We start from the raw sequence: 24,607 nt of genomic DNA on the forward strand, positions 1-24,607 counted from the left end.
GCTATGTCAGAGTTGCCAACATCCAAAATTAAATGAAGGCATTTGAATCCGAGTTAAAATCATCATAAGAGCGTTCCATTCTTTAACACCTATGAAATTTTCAAATCAGCATTTGCAAATAATAATAAACAGAGAAAAGTAAACCTTCTTAAATTTAGGTTTCTTTGAAATAGGGAATTTACTATTTACCAAGAATAATCTTAAACTAAAATTTTATTTTGCAGAGCTTTGTTATAGAATTATTTGGAGCTTAAGAGCTTTAATCTATGAAATAATGAATTTAAAATTAATCTGTGCTCATGATCTGACATAATTTTCTTAACATTGGTAACCATGATTTCAGCAAATTGCTCTAAAAACAATGGCTTATGCAATCAAGCAAAATAGGTAGATAAAAAAGATTAATCAAGCCCAAAAGACTATAGGTTTTTATATAAGATAATATATATATTATCATATTATGAAGTTTCGAGCCAGGCATTCAGATATTTTTTCCCTCTCATACAATTTTAACATACATGAATTTTCTGAATTGTATTTTAAAGGCATATAGTGATTGTTTTTAATAACATTATTCTTTAAATGGAAAGAAATCTTCCCAAAGCATAACGACTGTATGATTTTTCGATTTTGTTGTTTAAAACTTATTATGAAAAAAATAAAGTAGATACTCTAAGATATTTTCAGAAAAGAAGATATACATGTCAAATATTTATTTATTAGTATTACGAGTTTTTGTATGCATCTTTTAAACAAATTGCATGAAATCAGTCGCAAATCTTTTTCAGATTAATTTATAGAGATTTCAAATGCGGAAATATATATATTTTAAATACATTGGATAAGATTGTATCTTCAAATAAAAAATACACATATTGTTTAATTTTCGTATCTAATACTAGCTTAGACATTGCTTTGCCAAAAAACATATTTCTTAAAAATCATCCCTAGAAGATAATAATGGCATATATAAGAAGTTAATATAATAAGAATATATTTTTTTAACAAAATGTTATCTTATTATAATCACTTTCTTAATAGAGTTAATTTGAGGAAACCCCCATTGTATATTATAGAAGCAATTTATCTTGCACATTTTTTCTTGCATTTCAGAAGATTCATTTAATATTGGCATGCTCAGTTCCGGTTATAAGTTAGTTTTGATTTAATCAAATGCATGATCCGTTGTGAAGCAACACGAATGTTGATTTTGAGATGAAATACATATTTTGAACCATGGTCAGCTGGTCAGGATAAATGTGTCCGCCAAGTATAAAATCTAAATTCTGTTAATAGTAAAAAAATTCAAACCTTGACGAGAAGATGAAAAATACTAGCGACTTTGTGTGGCTTTCCTATTAACAAAAAGACAATATTGTTGCGATATCTTCAGGATATTGGGCAGCTTTCATAATATCGAACATTATAGCTAAAATTTCGTATTGCTAATAAAATTGTTTCAATTGACATCTGCGACAAATATAATAATGAATCATAAATTGTATTAAATTCTAAAGAGTAATATCAATTTTCTAAGACCAAGAGCTACAAATTAGTTTAAGAAATATTTCGGAAGGTGAAAATATAACATATTTTAGCTATTTTTTTTTTTTTTTCTTTTCCTTTTGAAACTGCAAAGTAAGTGAAATTTCGATGCTTCTCCCTATGTCTGCTAAAAGTATTATAGGCAAAAACGAGTTATACACCATCTTAAGGATAAACTAGCAAGAGCTGTCTTCAAAAAACTTTCTCCCATTCCCTCTAATACACTTGTCATGACAGAGAAAGCCTTTCATCAAAATGGAGAACAATAGTTACGAAAACTTTTGGAGTGAATTGAGCACTTTTACCGAATCTACAGGGTTAACCTTAAAGTATTTTTTTCCCCCAATTAATCCTTAGTAGGCGGTTAAAAATAACCAAAAATCGAATTTGTACTTTCGACATATTTTTTTCAACCAATTATAACAAAAATTTGACACAAAATTGTTGTCACATAATCTCATACCAAATTTGATATGTTTAAGCCATTGCGTTTTTGAATTATCACATTTGCATGTTTCCGAAAATGCAGACCAGCTGACAGTCAACCTTTAGTTAGATTTGTCTCCAAATTTGACAGATGTCTATGCTATAGATTTTAAATCTGTATACCGAATTTCATCTATCTAGTTCTCTTCCTTTCGTAATTATTAACTTATATTCGAACAGCTAAACTTCATCTGAGCAGATTTTACTCAAAATTTGATAGAAATTTGCAAATTTGGCGGGAAGGCCTTATGCCAAATTTCAACCGTCTAGCTCAAAGCATTTTTGAGTTACCTTTGTCACAGACAGACAGAAAGACATTTTCCAAAAATGTATTTTTCGAATTCAAGGATGTCTAAAACGTGGAGATTCGTCACAATCTCAAATTACAATTTTTTTTTTTTTTTTTTTTTTTGATGATGATTACTATACTTTCTCTATACTATTTATACCAGAAAGTAAAAAGAAAAAAAGTTATTATTTTAATGATACAAATTTATCCTATTTAAATTGTTGTCTAATTTATACTATTTAAATTGTTATCAAATTTATACTATTTAAATTTTAAACCGTATACTATTTAAATTGATTATTAAACGTTAAAATACTTTTAAGTTTATTTTGCAACAATTCATTGAAAGAAATTCATTTTTTTTTCATTGCTGCAGCAAATATTTTACCCTAAAATTTTCCTTTATTGTTGATAACGGTTGTTGATGATGTTATGCCTTGTTTCCCCATTTTAACCCTTTCTAGGGCCGTGGGAAGTATGCTTCCCACCAAATTCATCAATCTTTATAAGGGAATATTTAGGTTAGCAAATGTTCTCACAAATTTTTGAATGAGACAGAAGCTTATATGCTTCAGCTCCTTATCTCACAGAAAATGGCGTACATTTATTTTTACTTAATTATTAATTAACAAAAATAATTAATAAATCAAATTAAATTAATCTAATAAGCTAAATGAATCCCTTTTCTTAAGGCAAACTCAATCCTAAAAGTATTTTAATATACCATGAGCAGAAAAAATTGGCCCTTTAAAGGGCTTTAAGGCATGCTTTTAATACGATTTAGAAATTTTGCAGAACTTACAAATAAAATACAATTTCAAAAGAAATTATAGTTTATTATTCAAATTATACAAATTTTCGATTAAATGGCAGAAAATTAGCGACATTCTTATCCGTTATTTAGCACAATGAATAGAACGTCATAATGCTTTTTAAATAGCACAAGTTTCATATCTATCAAAGTTTGAAATTTAAATATGCTTTTCTGAATTAGCCATTGAAATCAAACCACATAAAATATTTAATTGAAATATTTGTTTATTATGAGCATGATGTTTAGCGAACCAGATAATCACGAATGGTGGTTATTTAAGCAATAAAAGTTATTTTTAAAGAAAGAAAGAAAAAAAAAAAGAACTAAGCTTTTGTAAATCTAAATGCAGAAAACATTTTTTTTTTTTTTTTTTTGGCGAAAAATTTGGGAGGTTAAAGCAAAAATCGAACATGTTGCTGAAAACAATATGTTCAAGAAATCAAATTAATATGAATATCATATGTAAAAATTTTATAAATATTCATTAAAATTAAAATGTATTATGAAAGTGATTGAAATTCTAACGTACGTAGAGTACTTATATCAATGCTTATGCTTTTACAATTTTTGATTTAACCCTTAGCTTAATCTTATCTTTGGCTGAAGAAATATATTCTATGTTTTAACTAATTTATGAAATCAAAATTTCAAGATCTTTCCTTTAATTTTATTTTTCACTGTTTAGATGTAAATGAACTTGATATCAGATCGAGTTGTAATAAATTGGATCAAAATTTGAAACGACTTTTTATTATGGAGTTTTAATAAGAAGTCCAGCTCTTCCATTCCCATGGAAGCAAAAAGAAAAAGCCTACTTTTCTCAATCGATCTAATTTGTGAATGAAAAAAAAAATAATAAATAAAAATTTAACCATAGAATATTCATGTCCAATTACATTATTTTTCATGTTTTCATATAATTTTAAGAAAAATTTAAAAGTTTATAAAGAAATAAAAATAGGATATTTTTTCAAAATCTTAAAAATCAGTATTTTACATGATTCCGAATATAAAAATTGGACAACATTAACAAAAATAACACCGACTTGCAGAAAAATATCCAGTTTTTGAAATTATACATACTTTTAAAAAAAACTTATTTGAAAAAAAAATCTTTAAAAAACATTTTAATTATTTTAAATAATTGTAAAGAAAAAATCGAATTAGAATGCATGTAAATTTTTTTCTATGAATAATTAATCCAAAAAATTAATGTATAAGTCACAGAGGAGCTTATAATAAAAATTTAGATTAATACGATATATAGTTTTCGAGACAAGATTCAATTGTTGTTTTTAAAAATAATGCTAAAAATTTTTTAAAAAATTAAAAAATAAGAAAAAACAGTAAAAAAAGAATTTGAACGAAGTAATTCAAATGAAAAACTTCAAAGGGACAGGCACTGCACTTAGTTAGCTTAAACTATGCCATTTCTTTTGAAATGTTGTTTTTTTTTTTTTTTTTTTTTTTTTGTATCTAAGTGCATCAAAAAATGCTGTGGTTGTATATCTTTTGACATTCTAGTAGAGGAAGTTTCTGTTTGCATTTAATCGGTGTTGTTTTATTTTTTTTTCTCGATAACTCTGGAAGTTTTGGTGGTATCATTAAAATATTCAGAAAAGACGGGACTCTAACATGTATTTATTTTATTTTTTTCGAAAAAATAAAAAAATTTGAAGTTGGAGAGTCCCAAGAATCCTAAAATATTACGATTATGCTTTTTTTTTAAAAAAAAAATCGTTTTCTCTAAGAATACTGCAATTTTAGAAACACAATTGCGACGACAAATTCTGAACAAGAACTAAAAAAAGAACCAGAACTCGTGTGGTTAAAAGATTAATTTAACAGATGATAAGAATTCACATGCAAAAAAAAAATCTATTTTGATCTTGTTTGTGTTATCGCCAGGGAGAATTTCTCACAAATGTTTGTGAGAATTATTTCTAAGACACCAGATGTTCCATATTTCATATCTAGAGATTTTTGGATGCAATAATTTATGAATGGTTAGTATAAAAAGGTGCTGAGGCATGCTAAACATTGTTCAGGTTGAACAGATAAGTAGTACAAAATGAACGCTGCGTTTTTATCATTTTTCTTAGTGTTCTTGGTAAGAAATTTTATTTCATTTTTTTTCCATGAAAATGTATCTGTTTTTATCTAGATAAAATTTTAAAAAAATACTGAATTGATTTTAAATATATTATGTTACCAGAAATATACTAACATAAACAGACAAATATCAAAACAGCTGCCCCTTTCTTTACTTTTCGTATACATAGTATACAGAAAGTATAGCAATCGTCAAAAAATTCGAACTCGAGATTTTTACGAATCTTTACGTTTTCGCCTTCTCTGAGTTCAAAAAACATATTTTTAGTAAATGTCCGCATGAGAAAGGTAACTCAAAAGCACTTTGAGCTAGACGGATGAAATTTGGTATACTTTCTATACATAACATTTGCAGATTTCTGTCAAATTTTGAATAAAATCTATTAAGCGGAAACCTATCTATCTGGCTGTTCGAATCTAAGTTAACTCAATAATTACAAAACGAAGAGAGCTAGATAGATAAAATTTGGTACATATATTTAACATTTATAGCTGTCAAATTTTGAGTCAAATTTTGACTGCCTATCGGTCTGTATTTTGAGAAACATGTAAACGCGATAATTCAGAAAAGCGACGACTTAAATATAATCAAATTTGGTATGGTATTTTGTGACTACAAGTGCAGTTTTGTGTCAAATTTCAATCTATTGAGAAAAACATATCTAAAACACAAATTCGATTTTTGGATGCTGTTAACTCATGCCAGGGATTAATCGCCAAATATGTCTCCAAGTATGACACGATACATTCATTAAAAATGCTAAATTCATACTAAAAGTTAATATTTCGTAACTCTGGCACACCAATAAGGCATTCTCCTGCATAGCAAGTTCATTAAAGAGTATGCGGGAAAGTTTTATAGAGACTACTCCTGCTGGTTTTATTAAAACTTTATTCCTCACAATCTCTCTTTGTCTTCAGAAGCTTTATGCCAGGAAGCACGCTAATTAAAATTACAATGAAATTAAATAATAGGATCTAAAAATAAAAATGCTTCAAACATCATTTAAATTTTGCAAACTAGCCTTAATCATCCAATTTTGATGAATCATTAAATTTAGTTAATTTTTTTCGTAATTTGCAAACATTAATTACTACAAACAATCATGAAATAAATAAGAAAAATGACAGAAAAGAAAGAAAGGAACAGAACACAAAATTGCATTATTTGATTTAAATTTTGATGCACAAAACATCTCAACTAATGAAATCAATGATTTAGGCCTTATATTTAACTGTAAAAAAGTTAATCGTTAATTGTTTACTGTTTGTTAAAAATATGAGTATTAATTTAGTTTATTTGTGAATTTTATCAAGAATGAATTTTATTTAAATAATAATAATTGCATTTAACTTATAATAAAATATATATTTAAGCTACATAAATAGTTAAATAATAAATTACAACAAATGCTTTTACTCTGTAACTTGGTAAAATTTATACTTTATAAAGATAATTTTTTTTTTTAATTTTTAAACTAATATTAGAAGAATAAGAATCTAAATCATTCATTTATATAAAGCATACATTGCATGCCAAATAGGATTCTGAAAAAAATATATATTTATATTGTTTATTATTTCTGAAAAAAAATATATATAGTGTATAATTTAGTTATATTACTTAAATAACATAAATTAATAACTAGAAATTCTAAATTTTTAAAATAAAAATTTCTTTTTCTTTTTAAATTCATACTGAAACTATCAATAGCTTTAGAAGTTATGAAAATCTTCTATATAAATTATGTACACTTAATAAAAATCACATGAAAAATTTGATCATATAATAAAAAAAGTCATTATGCTTAAAGTTATACTGAACAGAACGCCATCTTATAATCCTAATAATCATTCTGGTCACTGAAAGGTTTGATGGGCATGTTACGAGAATTTTATTAAATACTAAAATATTTACAGTAGAAAAAACAAAAATAATTATGTAAAGAATTTACAAACATATAAGAAATGATAATAAAATAAGGAAACAATTTATAAGGATTTTCAACTTTGAAAAATTAAAGAAAAATTATTTGGAATGATATGCAGAAAGATAAAATGTATAAGAAAACACATGAATTCTGTATTCACTTGTTATCATGACATCAGAAAATTTAACATTCATAAGCTATAAAACCACTTATTATTTTTCATAACTTAATTTTACAATGGAATTGTACTTTGATCTGGAAAAAGCACATACGTATCTAATCCTCTAAGTTGTTTGATTGGACATCGAAAGCAGACGATAATGTATGTTTCAGTTTAAGGGAGAAATGAAAGATTCTGCATGTAAATAATAGGTAATTAGGAGAAAAAATTAATTTGGAAAATTAAAGGTATAAAAAGTTTTTTGCAATGAATCGTCTGTCATTATGATAGATTAATTAGGATTGAAGTAAATTTAAAATAAAGTTAAATCTGAAAAAAGAAATTTAATTTTTATTTGATTTGATCGAGGTTTTCGGAATTCCACTGATATATGTGTTCTATAGAATTAAATATCTGTAAAAAAGTTCAGATTTATATTTATATTATTTGTAAGTAAAAAAAAGTAAATAGTATAAATTTAGTAGTATTGTTCTAAATATATTTAGAACAAATGTATTTTTATTGCCAAACGGAAAGTAGCGGTACTGTGAACGTGTTAAAATTAAAGGCTTTTTGTGTGCTTGTTAAATAAAATTTTCTTATGTTAATTTATTTACAGATAGCCCTGTGTGTGAGAGGAGAAGGAGAGGAGACATGTGGCCTGGCTAAAATGAAGTGCAAAGAAAATCAGTATTGCTTCAGGCCTAGTAATCTGAAGCTTGACATTGATATCGGTGTTTGTCTGCATTATTTAAGAAAGGGTAAGTAAATGGCGCTTTCCTGATTGAAGAGTTAATTAAACTGAATGCAAGCTTTTGGTTTAATTTCCAATTTTATAATATGAAAGAGTTTCATATTCTAGAACTTCTTGAGTTTCAAAAGTCATTTTTGGAACTATGCCAAACTGTTCCAGAAAAAGATAGTTAAGAAGACGCAACGAATGAAATTTGGCATGTGATTTTCATTCCAAAAGTAGACATCTATATTCATTTTCGGACGACATCCGTTAATGGGAAGTCTTTCTGTCTATGTCCATATAAATCTGATAATTCAAAACTGTAGCAATCTAGATTGATGAAATTAGACTATGAGTTTATTATGTAGAATTTATTAGATTCGAAATGATAAATACATATTTCGAAATCCGATACACGTATCAGAATTGTCAAATTCAAAATTTGTCAATCTGTTGATTGTCTCATGATTACTGTAATCAAAATAAATGTTTCAAAAATTAGGTAAATTAGATAGAAGAAGTTATAGTAAACTATATTTACATCTAAATTATAGATCTGTGTCTAATTTCAAACCATATATATCAACCGATAGATTATCTGCTGGTTTATCCTGGATTGTTTGAAAATGTGATTCCAATTAATTCTGTTGATAATAAAGATGAATGTGCATGTATTTTCTATCAAATTTGGCACATACTTACCTTGGAGGATGGAAATATGCACTTCGAAACTTTTTAAAATTTTAAATAGAATTTTAATTAATTAAATTTAAGTTGAATTTTGACATTTTATACACGGAAAAAAAATTGTACAAAATGGAATTTTATACCATTTCAAAATTTTAAAGATGCCATATTAATTTAATAATCATACAAATTTTTCTTAAATTTTGGAAGTTTTTAAAGTTTTTTTTTCCTAATTTTTAACAATATATTACATTGTTTCCCTGGAATTCAAATCATTTTCATTGTTTCATCAAGTATTTAACCATATGATTTACTTTCACTTTTGAAAGCTCAAGGAGGAAAATTATGTTTAATATCCACCTAGTTTACAAGATAAATGAAAAAGTGAAGTCAAAATGTTTCAATATTTAGAAGATATATGAAGCAAATATTTGCATTTTTAATAGTGTTATGTCGTCATCGGACTGGTCTTATTTTGAAAGGTCCATATACAATGAACATTATTATGGCGGCGGTAAGCCTAATTCTGGCGGTATGCCAGCAAGTAATAAATTCATCGATAGTGAACAATTCGAGAATAATGGACTTAATCCATCTTGATTATAAAAATAAATTTATTATTATTAACACTCAGAATAAAGGATGAACAATTACAAGGAAAATAAAAGTACGTCTACTCTGTATGAGTAGGACTGGTAAAGTGAAGTAATTTTAACAGGATATAGGAGGCGCCACTATACATTGAAACAGGAAATGGCAGGTGGTACGAACATCCAGGTCCCCGTTGAAATACTAATTTCAACAGATGAAAGAATACAAATTTGAGAACAAAAATACAATAATACATGTTAAATAAAATAAAATATAAGCAAAAAAAATTAACAAGTAAATTCAAATACACTAATATATATGTGATACAAGAATGATAATTAATAATTAGTATATTTTTTTATACAGTAGGTAAAATACAAACATCTTTGATATTTCTTTTAATTATTTTTCTATCAGGAAATTTAATATTCACATCTCTAATTTTATTATTTTTCCCAGGAAAAACGGCTGTAATTCTACTTATGATCCATGAAAGGGATTCATTTTTAACTGAAACAAGAGTGCCTATTTCGAAATTATTTTTGTTAAATTTCCATTTGCTCCTTTCTTGTAAATTATTTAGGTAATCTCTCTTCCACATTTCCCAAATCTGTTGAGATAAACGAGTGACTCTTTGCCATTTTGATAGAATATTCTCCTTAAAATCAATAAATTGAGGTTCTACTGTAGCGGTCTTCTAATTAGAAAGTGGCCAGGAGAAAGAGTCTCAAAATGGTCAAATTCAGAAGAAAGTGGAGTTAGAGGGCGTGAATTTAACACAGCTTCTATTTCAGAAAGGAAGGTGATGAATTCTTCAAGGGTTAAATTTAAATTTCCAGCTACACGTTTTAGTTGGAATTTAAATGATTTCACTTCCGATTCCCACAATCTTGAGAGTAGCAGAGTTTTAGTTGCAGAAGTTTTAAATTCCTTCTTAATGTCATCAGTACAGTTGTGAGAATGTTCAGCATGTACAAGCTTTGAAGGATCGGGGCCGTTCCACCAGAGTTCACCCTTGACCAAGTCTGGGGCATTCAAACTTCTGGAAAGGAGGGCAGTTGGATTATTTTCAGACGATATATGTTGCCACGATAAGTTTTTAGTTAATTCTTGTATTTTTGCCACTCTATTAGCAACAAATGTCTTGAGAAGGTGAGGAGAAGTCCTTATCCAACATAAGGCAATTGGGGATTCAAAATACAAAGTTATTTCCGGAAGATCAGTCTTGAGTGCAGCCACAACTTTGTTTACTAGCTTGGACAGCAGAAGGCAGGCCGAAAGTTCCAACCGGGGAATGGATAGAGTCTTGAGCAGTACTACTCTGAATTTACTACAAAGAAGGTGACAATTTTTGTTACCATTCTTCGCTTGAACAGAAACATATACAACAGCTGCAAATCCCTTTTCCCAGGCATCGGCGAATCCAAGAATTAAAATTCTTACAGGATGGTCTAATACGACAAATCTTGGGATTTTAAGTTTTTCTAAATCCGGTAAGGATTGGACAAATGAAGTCCATTCGTTGGAAACTGCTATAGGTAGTTTCTCATGTCATTCTAATTTAAGTAGCCATAATTTTTGCATGAGGAATTTGGCTTTGCTTATTACAGGTCCTAAAAGACCAAGAGGGTCAAATAGGCGTGCGATCCGAGAGAGGCCATCTCTCTTCGAAAAGATCGAATTAGTAGGAAGAGAAACTTTTAAACAAAACTGAAAGATAACTGATTGAAATTTAAATCAGGACACTCACTGTTTGCTTGTGAGAAAATCTATTTGTGCAAGCTCATTCTTGCACTTTTAAAGAGAAGAATAAGTTCAGTTTAAAAAAGTTCAAGTTCATTGGGACTGGAGCATCCTGTTAAGATATCATCCACGTAAAATCCTGCAGAACAATATTAGATGCAATGGGAAAGTTGTCTTTCTCATCAATTGCAAGTTGCTTTAGAACTCGCATAGGCAGATAACATGCGGGTGTTGTTCCATAAGTGACCGTTTTCAATTTATAAATTTTAACTGGTTCATTTGGACCCTTTTTTTTCAAAGGATTTTCTGATAATGTCTCTGTTCAGGATTTATTTCAACTTGTCTAAACATGTGGCATATGTCACAGCTAAAGAAATAAAGATGTTTACGCGCACGGAGCATTATAGAAAATAAATCCTCCTTTACACAGAACTCCATTAAGAGAGATATTTAGATAAGTTTTTTGTGAGCCATTGAAAACTACATTTAAAGAACGAGCACGATTGCCAGATCTAAGTACAGCGTGGTGCGGAAGAAAGAATCCATCATAAGATTTCATATCACGAAATTTCAAAAATTTTTCCTTATGACATAAAGAAAGATATTCTTCAATAAATTTTGTGTAAAGAACTTGTAATTTTTTAACACAGTCTAGACATCTCCAGAGTTGATCAAGGCGTTCAGACGCGATGGTTCTAGAATCTCCTAAATTTACATTTTTTTCAATATTTTCGTTTAATGGTATAGAAACAGAATATCTACCACAAGGTTTCCTAATGTGTTTTCTTTCAAAATGATCTTCACATTATGAAAGTTCATCTTTAAATTTAGTTTGCATTTCGGAAATATTTTCTATTTCCCCAAAAAAGCGTAGGGTATTATTTAAGTTACTTAAACCCTTTGAAAGGAAACAATGATTAGGATAGCTAGATTTGTCATTATACGATCCTGCGGCAACAAATCCAAATTTAGATTCTACAAATTTGAAGTCAGAGTTAGGCAATTTTATTTGGTTTTGACCAAAAATATCAAAAGAGTTCACTTCCTAACAAGTAAGAAATCTCTGAAGGTTGATTAAAATCTTTATCCGCAAGAATACAACCTGAAGGAATTGCAAGTTCCGAAATATTTATCTTTTTTGAAGAATGCACTTTTATTATATCGGGAGTGAGGAAAATGTCAACAACATTCAAGTGAAATGCATCATCAAAGTTCGAAATAGCTGCCTTTGCAAAATGATTAACTCGTGAAAGAGAATTATTTAGACCTTGTACGGTGAAGTTGGTTTTATTTTATTTAATCCTAACTTATCTGCTGCCTTCAACGTTAAATAATTATTTTCTGAAGCAGAATAAAAAACGCAACGAAGGTTTATTTAAGACCATGAAAAAAATAATAGCATTATTAAACAATCCTTTGCTAATAGAATCACTTTTGGAAACCAAGGTTACTGATGACTCAGATGCTTCGCTCGCTGCAGGATAATTTAGTTTTTGATTAGTAATATTTGTCTTCGCAAGGCAAGATATTATGCATTGCGTTAATATTTTTGTTTTTGCAGTTTATACTGAAAAAAGAACTGGGGCAATTATTAGCTCAATTTATTAGAACAGCGATTACATACATGGTTTAATTTAACAATTTTCTTCCTTTGAGGAATTGATTTTTAAATTTATCATATTTATATAAAGGATGATAAAAATTACATTCATTCATGACGCATTTTTTTATTTTGCTTCTTTTTGGATATAAAAGATTTAACTCTAGCCGAATTATTATTTCCACTGAAAACGGAAGTTATTTTACCTTTTGCTGCGTTATTTCTTGTCGTGAAATCTGATGTAATAACAGATTCTAGCTGCATGCATCTTAATTCCTAAAATGAAACGAGTTTTTCTAAACTAGGACCTTTAGTCGTTATCACACTTAATTGGAATAAGCTTTGAGATTCCTTGTCCATTTTATTATTTAACACATGCAATATTATAGCATCAGATAAAGGATTAGATTCAAATTTTAGATTTTTTAAAGATTGCATATGATTTCTAACAGCATCGATTAATGACCTAATTTGAGTAGGATTTTCGTTATGTAATTTATTAATCGAAGGTATTTCGGATATGTGTATATCAACTAACTCTCGTTTATTTTGATATCTATTTTCTAAGGCATTCAACAGAGAATTAAAAGTATCTTGATCACCTTGAATGAACGCTGCTTTGTTTTTTAAAGAACTTTTCAGCAGATACATATAGAGATGCATAATCCACGATTTTTCGAATAACAAATAATATTGCTATTGTTATTTTTAAATATGCGTTCCAAATATCTGTTATTTCAATCATATTATTAATCAAAAATTATTACTTAATATTAAATATAAAATTTATTAATTGTAATTAATACTTAATTTACTAATTTAAGTAACGTGTGATTGAATTAATTTATCTGTTTCAGCTTACTTCTTAAATTTTATTTTTTTCTCAAAACTATTTATTTAATTTATTTATTAGAGTGAACCATTTTCTGGAAAAGGTGAGTTAAAAATATATGTCATTTCTTTAAAATGTTTAATATAGTCCTATATTCTACTAATAGATGGCGCCAGCAGTAAACAGAATACATGTAATCAAAGTCAATCATGTCACGAACAATTAAAAATGATCTGTATGGAATAGTGCATCATCAAATACGAATATCGGTCACTCCCGTAAAGTGGAGCGGTGACTTCGCACTTTCCAGTGAAGCCTCGCACTTTCCGGTGAAATCACCGCTCCGATAAATTTCAGTGATATGCAATTCAATGATACAATACGATAATTCCAATAACCGGTCCGTTCACTTCTCAATCCAATCACAGATTTCTTTCGAGAGCTTCCATTGGACAGATCGTATCGATTGTTACTTTCCAGTAAAGTCACCGCTCCGGCAAATTTCAGTGATATCGTATCGATTGTTACTTTCTATCGTGATCCAAAACCTGTAATCGAAATATCACCAGTAAGATCGTATCAAGGATTTGAATCACATCCCTCTTTAAAAAGTATTGATCACTTGTATTTGTGACTTTTTGATATTGGTTACGTAATATCCGCTCTTAAAATATTCGTCATCCCTAGTTACATATGAGTTTTTGAGTTTCATCCAATGATGGGTTGTTTCCAATAACATTCATAAACTGAGATTTGAAGAGCTCACATTCTTGAAATTTTCCACTAAATGTAGGCAAAGGTAATATTTGCTTTTGGAATAATGCAAACAGTTCCGTTTTCGTTTTCATATTTGGAAAGAAATACGAGAAGGCTTATCTTCATTTCTTGAGCATCTTCTTCCAATTCAAGAGCAACTTCTAAAGCATCTTTTAAATCAACATCATCAGGAAGAGCACATGATTCACACTTTATTTGATCGAGTCACCGCAGAATATCATTGACTGATGTTAGCTTAGTGATAAGCTATATAGTATCCTTTTCGGAGACATCGGAAGGCTCGAATTCCTTGATGAAAGTTCCAATTTTAATGATTTTAAATGCTCTTCTTTGACTATTTAAAGCCGTGAACGACATTTTATAACGCTATCCCTCTGGCAACGTGAACGGACCAATTTTATCTCATGGTGGCGGTAAGCCTAACTCTGGCGATATGCCAGCAAGTAATAAATTCATCGGTAGTGAACAATTCGAGAATAATGGACTTCATCCATCTTGAATATAAAAATAAATTTATTACTATTAACACTTAGAATAAAGGATCAGCAATTACAAGGAAATTAAAAGTACGTCTACTCTGTATGAGTAGGACTGGTAAAGTGAATCATTTTTTAACAAGATATAGGAGCGACACCATACATTGAAACAGGAAGTAGCAGGTGGTAGGAACAAACATAAGACAGCCGGCGTCCTGACATAGGGGTAGCGCGTCTTCCCCGTGATCTGGGCGTCTCTGTTCGGGCATGGTTGTTCTTCTGTGTTCTGTCTGTGAAGTGTGTGAATGTGCCTCCCTGTAAAACGGGGTTGTGCAAGCGAATGTACGCATGAAGTAGCTAAGTCGTATTCTTGGCCCTAGTTGGCGCTACTGAATAAACAAGAGACGCTCACTCGGCTTAAATCGTTGACAGATAACTAACAATCAGCGGATTTATAAAGTGCCATAAATAACAGCAACAACATAATAAGACAACTAAAATAAAACGATCTGTATATCAAGCAATCGATGGAGCCATGTACATGAAGTTATATTTAAATGACTTATATGAAAACAAATATCAATATTCCCGGTGCACCCACTTGTCTCCTGAGTTGACTATTCTATCACTTTATATGGGAGGTGTTCGTTAAGATAAGTTTGACTGAACTTTTTTCTCACATCACAACGTGAATCATGACACTTACCAAAGTTTCTTATCTGTTACAATTCTACTTTGAAAAAAATATGAAAATTTCAACAAATAAGTTCTAAGCAAGAGCAAGAGAAATAGACCTGATCCTCAGCGTGATGTCACGGTGTCTCCTCGTCATTTGTTATGCGAAATATTGCTCGTTTTTTTAACGTTTTTGTTTGCTCGTTATGCGATGTATTCGTTAAGCGGGCTTCAACTGTATTTAATGAAACATAAAAAACGGTTTGGATTTCTGGGTATCATGCAATCTATTGCTGGAAATGAGGCAAAATAATAATTTTTAAAAATGTCCAAAAACTCAGGAAATTTTTTCACAACTATTAAGTTGATGGTATCATTGAAATGATAATTATATTTCAATTTTAAGATAGTACACAATTCCTTTATATGCAATAATATTTTGGGAGGTTACCGTGGGAAAACGCCGGAATTCAGCAAAATTTTTGATTCATTAAAATTTTAAAAAATCGTTTCGATGAGCTCCGGTGTACATTCTCACTCCCCAAGATATATGCGTGCACAAATTGGTCGGTGATGGTCAAGCAGTCAGATATGTAAAGCGCCAACACACGCACACACACAGATACACACACACAAATCTTTATTATTAGTAAAAATAGAGATACCGATGAATAAAATTCATTTGATCTGGTTTCTAAGTTTGAAATTTTTTTTTACCTCACCTCAATGTTTTAATAGTGACCTGTATTTATTTGTGATCATTATACTTGCTAAATTCGATTAAAATTAAAACAACAGAATAAATTCTTTAGCTTTAAGCTCCTGCTTCATTGCAAAACTCAATATGTAGGATATTTTTTTCTCTAACAACTGGCTGATTTTTTTTCCCATCAGGGTAGTACACGTCGGAAAAAAACCATAACATCATACCTGAAAATACAGTAAAATTTCATTTAACGATCACATCGTAGCATAATTTAGTACCATCCTAAAATTATACTTAAAAAAATTCTTTTCATTGATGTCACATAATAATAGTTGTGAAACATTTTTCTGATTTTTGGCCCTTTTTTAAAAATATTATTTTGCCTAATTTGCAACAATAAATTTCATTGTACTCTGAAATTCAAATTGTTTTCATTGTTTCATCAAATACGGTCAAAGTTCACTAACACGTTCGTAAAGTTCATAACGTTCGCAGAACGAGCGTCTAGGAGGCCACAATGCCCCATGCTATATTGGCGTGGCTTTTATCAATATGTGTTGAGTCCTTACATCTATATGGAAAAGTTTTGACCGGATAGCGTTATAAAATGAGAATGCGAGGAGTTTGAGCAAGTACTTGTGACTCTGGCCAAAGCTATGGAGCTAGAATAACCACATCGATGAAATGTGGAAGAATATAACCACAAAAGAACCATTGAGTTTAGTTCAGTTATATTAACGCACCGTTTTTAAAATAACACTAGGACAATTAAGGGAAGGACCTCCTAATTTAGTTTAGTTTGAAGTCAGTCTTGAGTGCAGCCACAACTTTGTTTACTAGCTTGGACAGCAGGAGGCAGGCTGAAAGTTCCAACAGGGGAATAGATAAAGTCTTGAGCGGTGTTACTATGGATTTACTACAAAGAAAGTAACAGTTTTTATTACCATTCTTTGCGTGAACAAAAACATATACAACAGCTGCAAATCCCTTTTCCGAGGCATCGGCGAATCCAAGAAGTGCAATTCTTACAGGATGCTCTAATAGGACAAATCTTGGGATTGTAAGTTTTTCTAAATCCGGTAAGGATTTGACAAATGAAGTCCATTCGTTGGAAACTGCTATAGGTAATTTCTCACGCCATTCTAATTTAAGTAGCCTTAATTTTTGCAAGAGGAATTTGACTTTACTTATTGCAGGTCCTAAAAGACTAAGAGGGTCAAATAGGCGTGCGATCCGAGAGAGGACATCTATCTTCGAAAAGATCGAATTAGTAGGAAGAGAAACTTTTAAACAAAACTGAAAGATAACTGATTGAAATTTAAATCAGAACTCTCACTGTTTGCTTGTGAGAAAATCTATCTGAAGCAACACTAGGGCTATTTTGGGACGGACCTCGTCATTTTGAACCGCGGTCAGATGACGAGGACAACACCTGAGCTGGCACCCCCCTCTCCACACCACAACAGCGGGAGGACGTTTGGTCAGGACAGATTTAACGTTCAACAGACCCCCTTACACGACGGTTCTTCGGTGGAATCGGGTCTCGAGCCGAGACCTTACCACCAGGCCACTGCGGCCCCTCCTAATTTAGAACCGCTGTCAGATGATGAGGACGGTGCTTAATACTTACCCCTTTTCCATACTTCCACACCACGACGGCGGAAGAACATATGGCCCCAACGGATTTAACGTGCAACCATGACGGTTTTTCGTGGAATCGTATCTTGAACCTGGTACTCTTGGATTTTTAAGACGACACTTTATCACCAGGCCACAGCGGCCTGAAGAAACAGTGAAAGAGATTTCGTGAGGAAAGAAAGAAATAATAGACGCAACACAGCAACAATCTTCCAGTCAGTGAGATGCTGAAAGCATGGAGAATTGTTGAGAAGTTATGCATATTGTTGTTGAGAAGCATCATCCTATAAAGCTGTAGCTACGTGCGCTACAAATTAATTTAACGATAATGCCATACTTCAGTTTCAAAAATTTTGAAATACAGACGAAAATAAATGTCTTCAAGCAATTTCCTTGTAAAAAAAGCATGCAGCATAAAAAATACATTACATTATAAACTTGTTTGAGTATTTAATATTTTTTTTTCAGAATGGAACGCATTGTCTTATTTTACTCGGATTTCTGTGGGAAAAAATTGCTTCTCTTACGAGTAAAATTCGGGAACGGATTATGTTCGTTAAGCAAGGTTCCACTGTCCATTCCTACTGCACATGCCTCCTTTCTCTAAATAAATAAACTGGTCAACTCTCGTATTTGGAATCGGCTCTTTTCCTTCTCTGTTATCATACAGTTATTTTTAACTTTCAGAAGTTTTGATGTTCCTTTTCTTTTCAGTTTTCTTCTGTAAGCATTTGCTTCTGTAAATCTTCACTCTTTTACCATCTTACATAATTTCTAAAAATTCTGCAGAAAAAGTTTAAAAAAAAAATTGTTTATATACTTTTAGAATTTCTTTTCCACGCATAATTTTTGAAACGCTGTTTGAGAATGCAGAGTTCTCGTTTACTCCTGTGCGAGCTCGAATTTTAAAGGGGAGAAAATGCACATTGTTAATGCTGAACTCTACAAAATATATTTAAATGCATGAATTTCGAATTTTAAATGAATATATTTTTGAATTCAAAACGAAATTAATTTTGGGGGTAAGATGCAAATAACATGCTACAAACCTCTGGTTTGTATATATAGTTTAATGGCAAAAGAAGCTTTTGGGGACATTTTGGAGTTTTTATACCCAATGTGCTTTCTATTTTTTCGTTATCCTTGTTTAATAGTAAATCATATTTCTTTGCTCTTCCGGTTTTCATTTTAGAGCTCTTAAATATAACATTGAGCTAGCTCATGGTGGGATTTGATTGAAACCAACGTAAACTTTTGAATTGAAACAGAAACTGGAAATATGTGATTTATGATGGCATTTGCAGAATTAAGAATGTACCAAAATATTTAAGAATAATCCAAAGTTGCGTAGATTATTCTTAAATAGTACCTCATGCCAGTACTTTATCGTTTGCATTCTGGCAAAGGAGTTGGAAAAAAATTCATCCCACAAATGCTCCATCAGATTTAAGCTAGGTGATTATGAAGACGATTGAAAATTTCATGGTCGTTTATACTGCAACAGAAAATCAAAACTCACAAGTATGCGCCAAAAAAACTTTCCCTGTTCGATTTGTAAAAAAATTCAGTTTTCCAGTCTCAGATGAATTTATAAATTTCTTCTATCATGTTCAATAATTTAAACAAATATTTTATGTTTATTAATCGTTTGGATATTTTTCTAACAGTTCTAATCAAAACAATCAAATAGATTTGATTCTTGGCTCAAACGGAAATGAAAACTGGTTTGTGCATTCTTTATTTTTAAATCGTCTGCATTCTTTTTTTATCGCCGTATTCTGTGCTTTGTTAATCTAGCGAACTATAATATTTTTTATGACACATAAATTATTTATTTTAGCTCATTAGATCGATTACTTATGATTTAAATAAGTATTTGAATCTAATTATGTATTGGAATATTGTGCTCTTTTCACAACAAAACTATACATTTAGAAAAAGAATTTTTTTTAAAAAGTTTAATCCCTCTTTTTAACTATATACAGTTTATGATAAATAATTCAAACAGCTGATCTTACAAAAATTTTCTTGACACGGAATTTTTTCAGATCATGATAGGAATTTATGTTATAAATAGTGTGATCTATTTTTCGACAATATTATTATCAGCGTACGGAAAAATTATTGTCCTCTAACGAAGCTGCTCTTCGTTGAAGACTTGATCCAATTTTTTATGAGAAAAGTCAAGCATATTAGTATTTTCTGAATTAATTCGAACCAACATTTACGGTGCGCAAAGTTATGCCATTGTCTACGTCACTGCTTATACCTTATCTTACCTTAATCATATCTTATCTTACTTATCTTTCATACCTCATTACCTCATAAATAATGTTCCACCATTTATTTGAAAATTTGGTTTATAATGATGGATTTTAAATGGATTTAAAGTGCAGACTGATTCAAAAATACGTTAACATTTGAAAATTCAATGATTTATGGAATAATGTTGAAATTATTGCTTGATTAAATTTGACACATGCATGAAATGACAGAAGGTTTTAATAAAACAAAAAAATGCAGAAAATGGCCAATAGATAGCGCTTTATATAATATGAAAACTACAGCAATAATTATCAGAACAATTAATTTTAGTCAAGACAATGTTCTTTATAACAAATCCTCATCATGTCTGCCGTCATTCACCAACAATATCCGTAACCGAGAGATAATGTTGTAAACAGCCCAATAAATCATATCTGTAAGTATGGTGTGAAATTGCCAGATCTTGTCTTTTAGCATTCCTAATGATATCGGAAGTCTGCGGTAGACTTGCGACTTCAAGTAACCCCCAAACAAATAATCACAAGGATTATGGTCTGGGAATTTGCAGAACAAGTATGATAGAAGTGGCGGCTCAGTACGCGATCCTCAACAAACGAGGTACGCAGAGACAGTTCACACGTGTAGCAATATGGGGTACTGCACCATCCCGCATAGAAGTCGTGCCTTCCAGCAGGTGTTTATCAGCCAGGCTAGGGACGATTCGATTCCGTAACATATCAGCATACCTCGCAGAAATCGCTTTCACAGTTTGGAAAAGCAGAATCAGGAAAAAGGGCCCGGTCATGACAGATGTAATAAATCATGCCACACCGTGACTCTCTTTTTATGAAATGGTATTTCTACGACATTTCTAGGAATTTCGATAGTACAAATTCTGCAGTTGTGGGAGTTGAGAGACTCTCGGAGTGCAAAATGTGCTGTGTCTTGTCCACAACACGTTAGACAACCACTTGTCATCTTACCCCATTTTTTGAACTTTGTTTTGGTTTCAATATAACCCCGAAGTCATTTCAAGTATGTGCGTGAATTTTTTTCCTCTCTACTTACATTATTCAGTGAATTATTGAGTTTTCAAATGTTTATGGACTTTTGAATCACCCTGTAAGTATATGTGAAACTTTTAAGATTTTTCTAACATGTTATTTGTTATATTTACGTCATGATTGGATACAATTTAATAAAACTTATTTTTAGGAGCTGTGTGCACTGAAGATCTTCTGTGCAGTCCTGAATTGGAATGTAAAGTAAGTTGTGGCTCTAAATTTTTAATGAGGGAGCGAAAACTAAAATCGAAACTAAATTTACTAAAATCGAAGTACAACGTACAATTCGTGTTGGCCGTACGAAATAAATTAGATAATTAACTGCGTATCTTTTAAAATAATACTGAATATGATACTAATTTACTAAAAACAAGTAAAATATTTGGAGAAAATTTACATTCCAAATAATTTTATTTGTTACCAATCGCTTTAGGGTACCAGTTTTATATGATTAATGGTTGCTAAAAAATTCTATAAAATATTTTGTGTAACTTGGTCTATCTGGTTTCTCCAACATAATATTTTTAAACTTCAAATTTAATAAATATATGATTCATATAAATTTTCCGCCTGTATTATTTGTAAATATAATTATATCAAGGGAAATGAGCAACTTTTTTCTGATTTTGAGGTTAAATCGTAATCATAAATGTAAAAATATTTCAAATATTTTATTAAAAACATGTCTTAAGCTGATTAAAACCCTAATAACAAGGGAAAAATAAGTCGAATCTTCATACCTTGATTCTAAATATTTGAACAAGTTTAATTAAGATAACTTGAGCATTAACAACAAGAAAAACAATGGAAATTCTTTGAAAAATATATTTTTTTCCTCAATTAACCAAAAATATACATCTTTAACCCATTTAAAACATTTATCTGGTTGAAAGTATAAGCCAATCCATAACTATTTAGAAATTACTCCTTAAGTTTAAATAAGAAAAAACTATATGCTGCTATCACATACAAAAAATTCCAGAACTTATTACGAAAGAATACGAGCATATAGAAATTTTTATTCGAGGCTTTCTCCGAAGTAGTTTCCTGTACAAATATTTCTTTTGATATTTTTTAAGCAAATATATAAATGCGAATTCCATGTCTCTCTTTTACAATATTACCCAAACAGTGCTTTTGTCGCTGTTCACCGCACTTCTTCGGAACTTGCGAATCGTTGCTCCATAAATCAATTCTACATTTGAAGAAAAAGGCACATGGTACTAGATTAGGGATAGAAGCTAGCTGCAAAGTTACTGGAATGAGATATTTTATATATAATTTTACTTCATTACAGATTTGTGAAACTGTTGCTTTATCATCATAATGAACTTAGTTTTGGTCCTCTAAAATTTAATTATTTGCATATCAATGAAGAAAACATGCATGTAAAATCTTTTATGACTTTTTTTATTTATGGTGCAAACATTTTAAAGGAAGTATTTTGTTGTTGTTATCTACAATGCCTTTGTGAAAAAAGAAGATATCTTTTTCCAAAGAGGAAACATTTTGAATGTTGTAATTATGAACTAGGCTCTTGATATCGCTTCTGACTACGCAGCTACATGATACTCTTAACAAGAAATGGATCGAATTGTTTAAATTTGAAAAATATTTAAGAAATCTGGAACTTTTTGAGCATATTAGAAAATAGGTTAAAAAAAAAAAAGAAAAAAAAACCGCATACGATTATACTAAACTACAAATGCAAGAGGTTTCATTAGATTCCAACTATATTATGATTAAATTATATGATATAAAGTACCTCCTACGTATGTTATTAATTATATGATTAATATTAATATATTTTAATTATGTTATAGGAAGTGAACTCAATCATAAAATTCAAAACATGCCAAGAGCCCTCTGATCAGACGACAGAAGATGAAATCTCAACTCCAGATACAACAATAATTCCGGATTTTACAGATAATCCACCAGAAGAATCTACATTTAATCCAGAACCTTCAGATGAACCAGAAGAGCCTGAAACTGAAGAATCAGAAGAGCGTTAAACATCATAGAAGATTACGACATTGCTGCTTTCTTTTATATTCTAAGTTGTAACACTGAAAGTAAAGAAAAAAAAATCGTTTTGTTTCCCTTTGAAAAATAAATTATGTTAATATTTTGCAAGTATTAAAACTACAGAAAAATAAAGATGCCTTTTAGGTATATAAGATAGTGCGTTTTATTTTATTGCATTTTAGTAGTTTTTCATGACAAACTAGTTCGGTGGGAGTACTGGTTGTGTTTAAATTAAATTAAATCTTTTATGTATTATTTGAAAGCCCTCTGGGGGGCCTTCATCTGGTATGGTGGTTGGTTCTCGTTATCCCTGTGGGTACACAAAAAAATGGGGATCTGGCTCCTCCCATCGATGACGGGGCGTATTTCCTTAGAGAAGGGTTGTATCGTGGCCGGTGATGGAAAGATGGCTGTCGAGGCGGTCCGTCAATCAGGTTTATCCGTGTGTCAGCGATGTCACTTATGTATTATTTGATGGTGATGATTCTCCCAACAAATGAGGAGTAAATCAAATGAAGTGAAGTCCCTGACATCATAGTGAGAATAAAAATTTAAGTGCCAAGGTAATTTTTTTCTTTTTACTTTCTCGTATACATAGTATAAAGAAAGTATAGAAATCATCAAAAACTTCTAGCTGGTGATTTTGACGCATCTCCACATTTGAGACCGTCCTATGTTCGAAAGACACATATTTGGGAGAGGTTCGTCCGTCTGTCTGTCTATGACAAATATAACTCACAAACGCATTGATCTAAATGGATGAACGTTAGTATACAGCCTTTACGCCATATTTGTAAATTTCTATCACATTTTGAACAAAAACCGGTTAGAAGAGGTCTGTCTGTCCGGTGTTCGAATACAAGATAGCATGATAATTACAAAACAAAGAGAGCTAGATAAATAAAATTGAATACACAAAATTAACATCTACAGTCTAGATACTTATCAAATTTTGTGCCACATCCAACAAGGGATTGACCATCTATTGGTCTGTACTTTTAGAAAAATGTAAACATAATAACTCAAAGCCCCCCCCCAAAGGTTAATATGTCAAATTTGGTATGTGGTTTTGTGATTAAAGTGTAATCTTGTGTCAAATTTTTGTTTCAGTAGGTTAGAAAAAAGTGTCTGAAGTACAAATTTAATTTTGTAATACTATTAATTGCATGCCAGGAATTAATCGCCAAATAACTCGCCAAGGATAGGTTCAGTAAAAATGCTAAATTCACGCAAAAGGTTAATATTTCGTAACTATTGTAAGCCAATGCTATGTAAGGCGTTCACTGGGATAATACATTTATTAGAGTGTATGCGAGAAAGTTTTGGGGAGACCATCCCCGCTGTTTGATTGCACGTGGCTTTTTTGCGTCAATGTACTTTTATTTTTGATTTTTCACCTAAAATTCTCAGTTAATTACCAGAAACCTTTTTTTTAAGTTCTTAACAATGGAG

The 24,607-nt window shown here is 30.5% G+C and overlaps 1 protein-coding gene across 1 annotated transcript; it reads left to right on the forward strand.

The window, feature by feature from the left end:
• The first annotated feature begins 5,127 nt into the window (after positions 1-5,127).
• LOC129972531 (uncharacterized) lies at positions 5,128-23,307 on the forward strand. Its single transcript, XM_056086695.1, has 4 exons — positions 5,128-5,244; positions 7,957-8,098; positions 21,279-21,328; positions 22,951-23,307. Exons 1-4 carry the CDS (start codon positions 5,206-5,208, stop codon positions 23,140-23,142), a joined length of 423 nt encoding a protein of 140 aa, XP_055942670.1. The 5' UTR covers positions 5,128-5,205; the 3' UTR covers positions 23,143-23,307.
• The last annotated feature ends 1,300 nt before the right edge of the window (positions 23,308-24,607 follow it).

Source organism: Argiope bruennichi, chromosome 6, assembly GCF_947563725.1.
Source record: "Argiope bruennichi chromosome 6, qqArgBrue1.1, whole genome shotgun sequence".
Lineage (NCBI taxonomy): Eukaryota > Metazoa > Arthropoda > Arachnida > Araneae > Araneidae > Argiope > Argiope bruennichi.

Bases quoted from the DNA above. Each gene is read 5' to 3' on its own strand.
- LOC129972531 (XM_056086695.1), top strand. From the start codon at position 5,206: ATGAACGCTGCGTTTTTATCATTTTTCTTAGTGTTCTTG. The intron at 8,099-21,278 runs GTAAGTAAATGG...ACTTATTTTTAG, and splicing joins TCTGCATTATTTAAGAAAGG to GAGCTGTGTGCACTGAAGAT. The intron at 21,329-22,950 runs GTAAGTTGTGGC...ATTATGTTATAG, and splicing joins GTCCTGAATTGGAATGTAAA to GAAGTGAACTCAATCATAAA.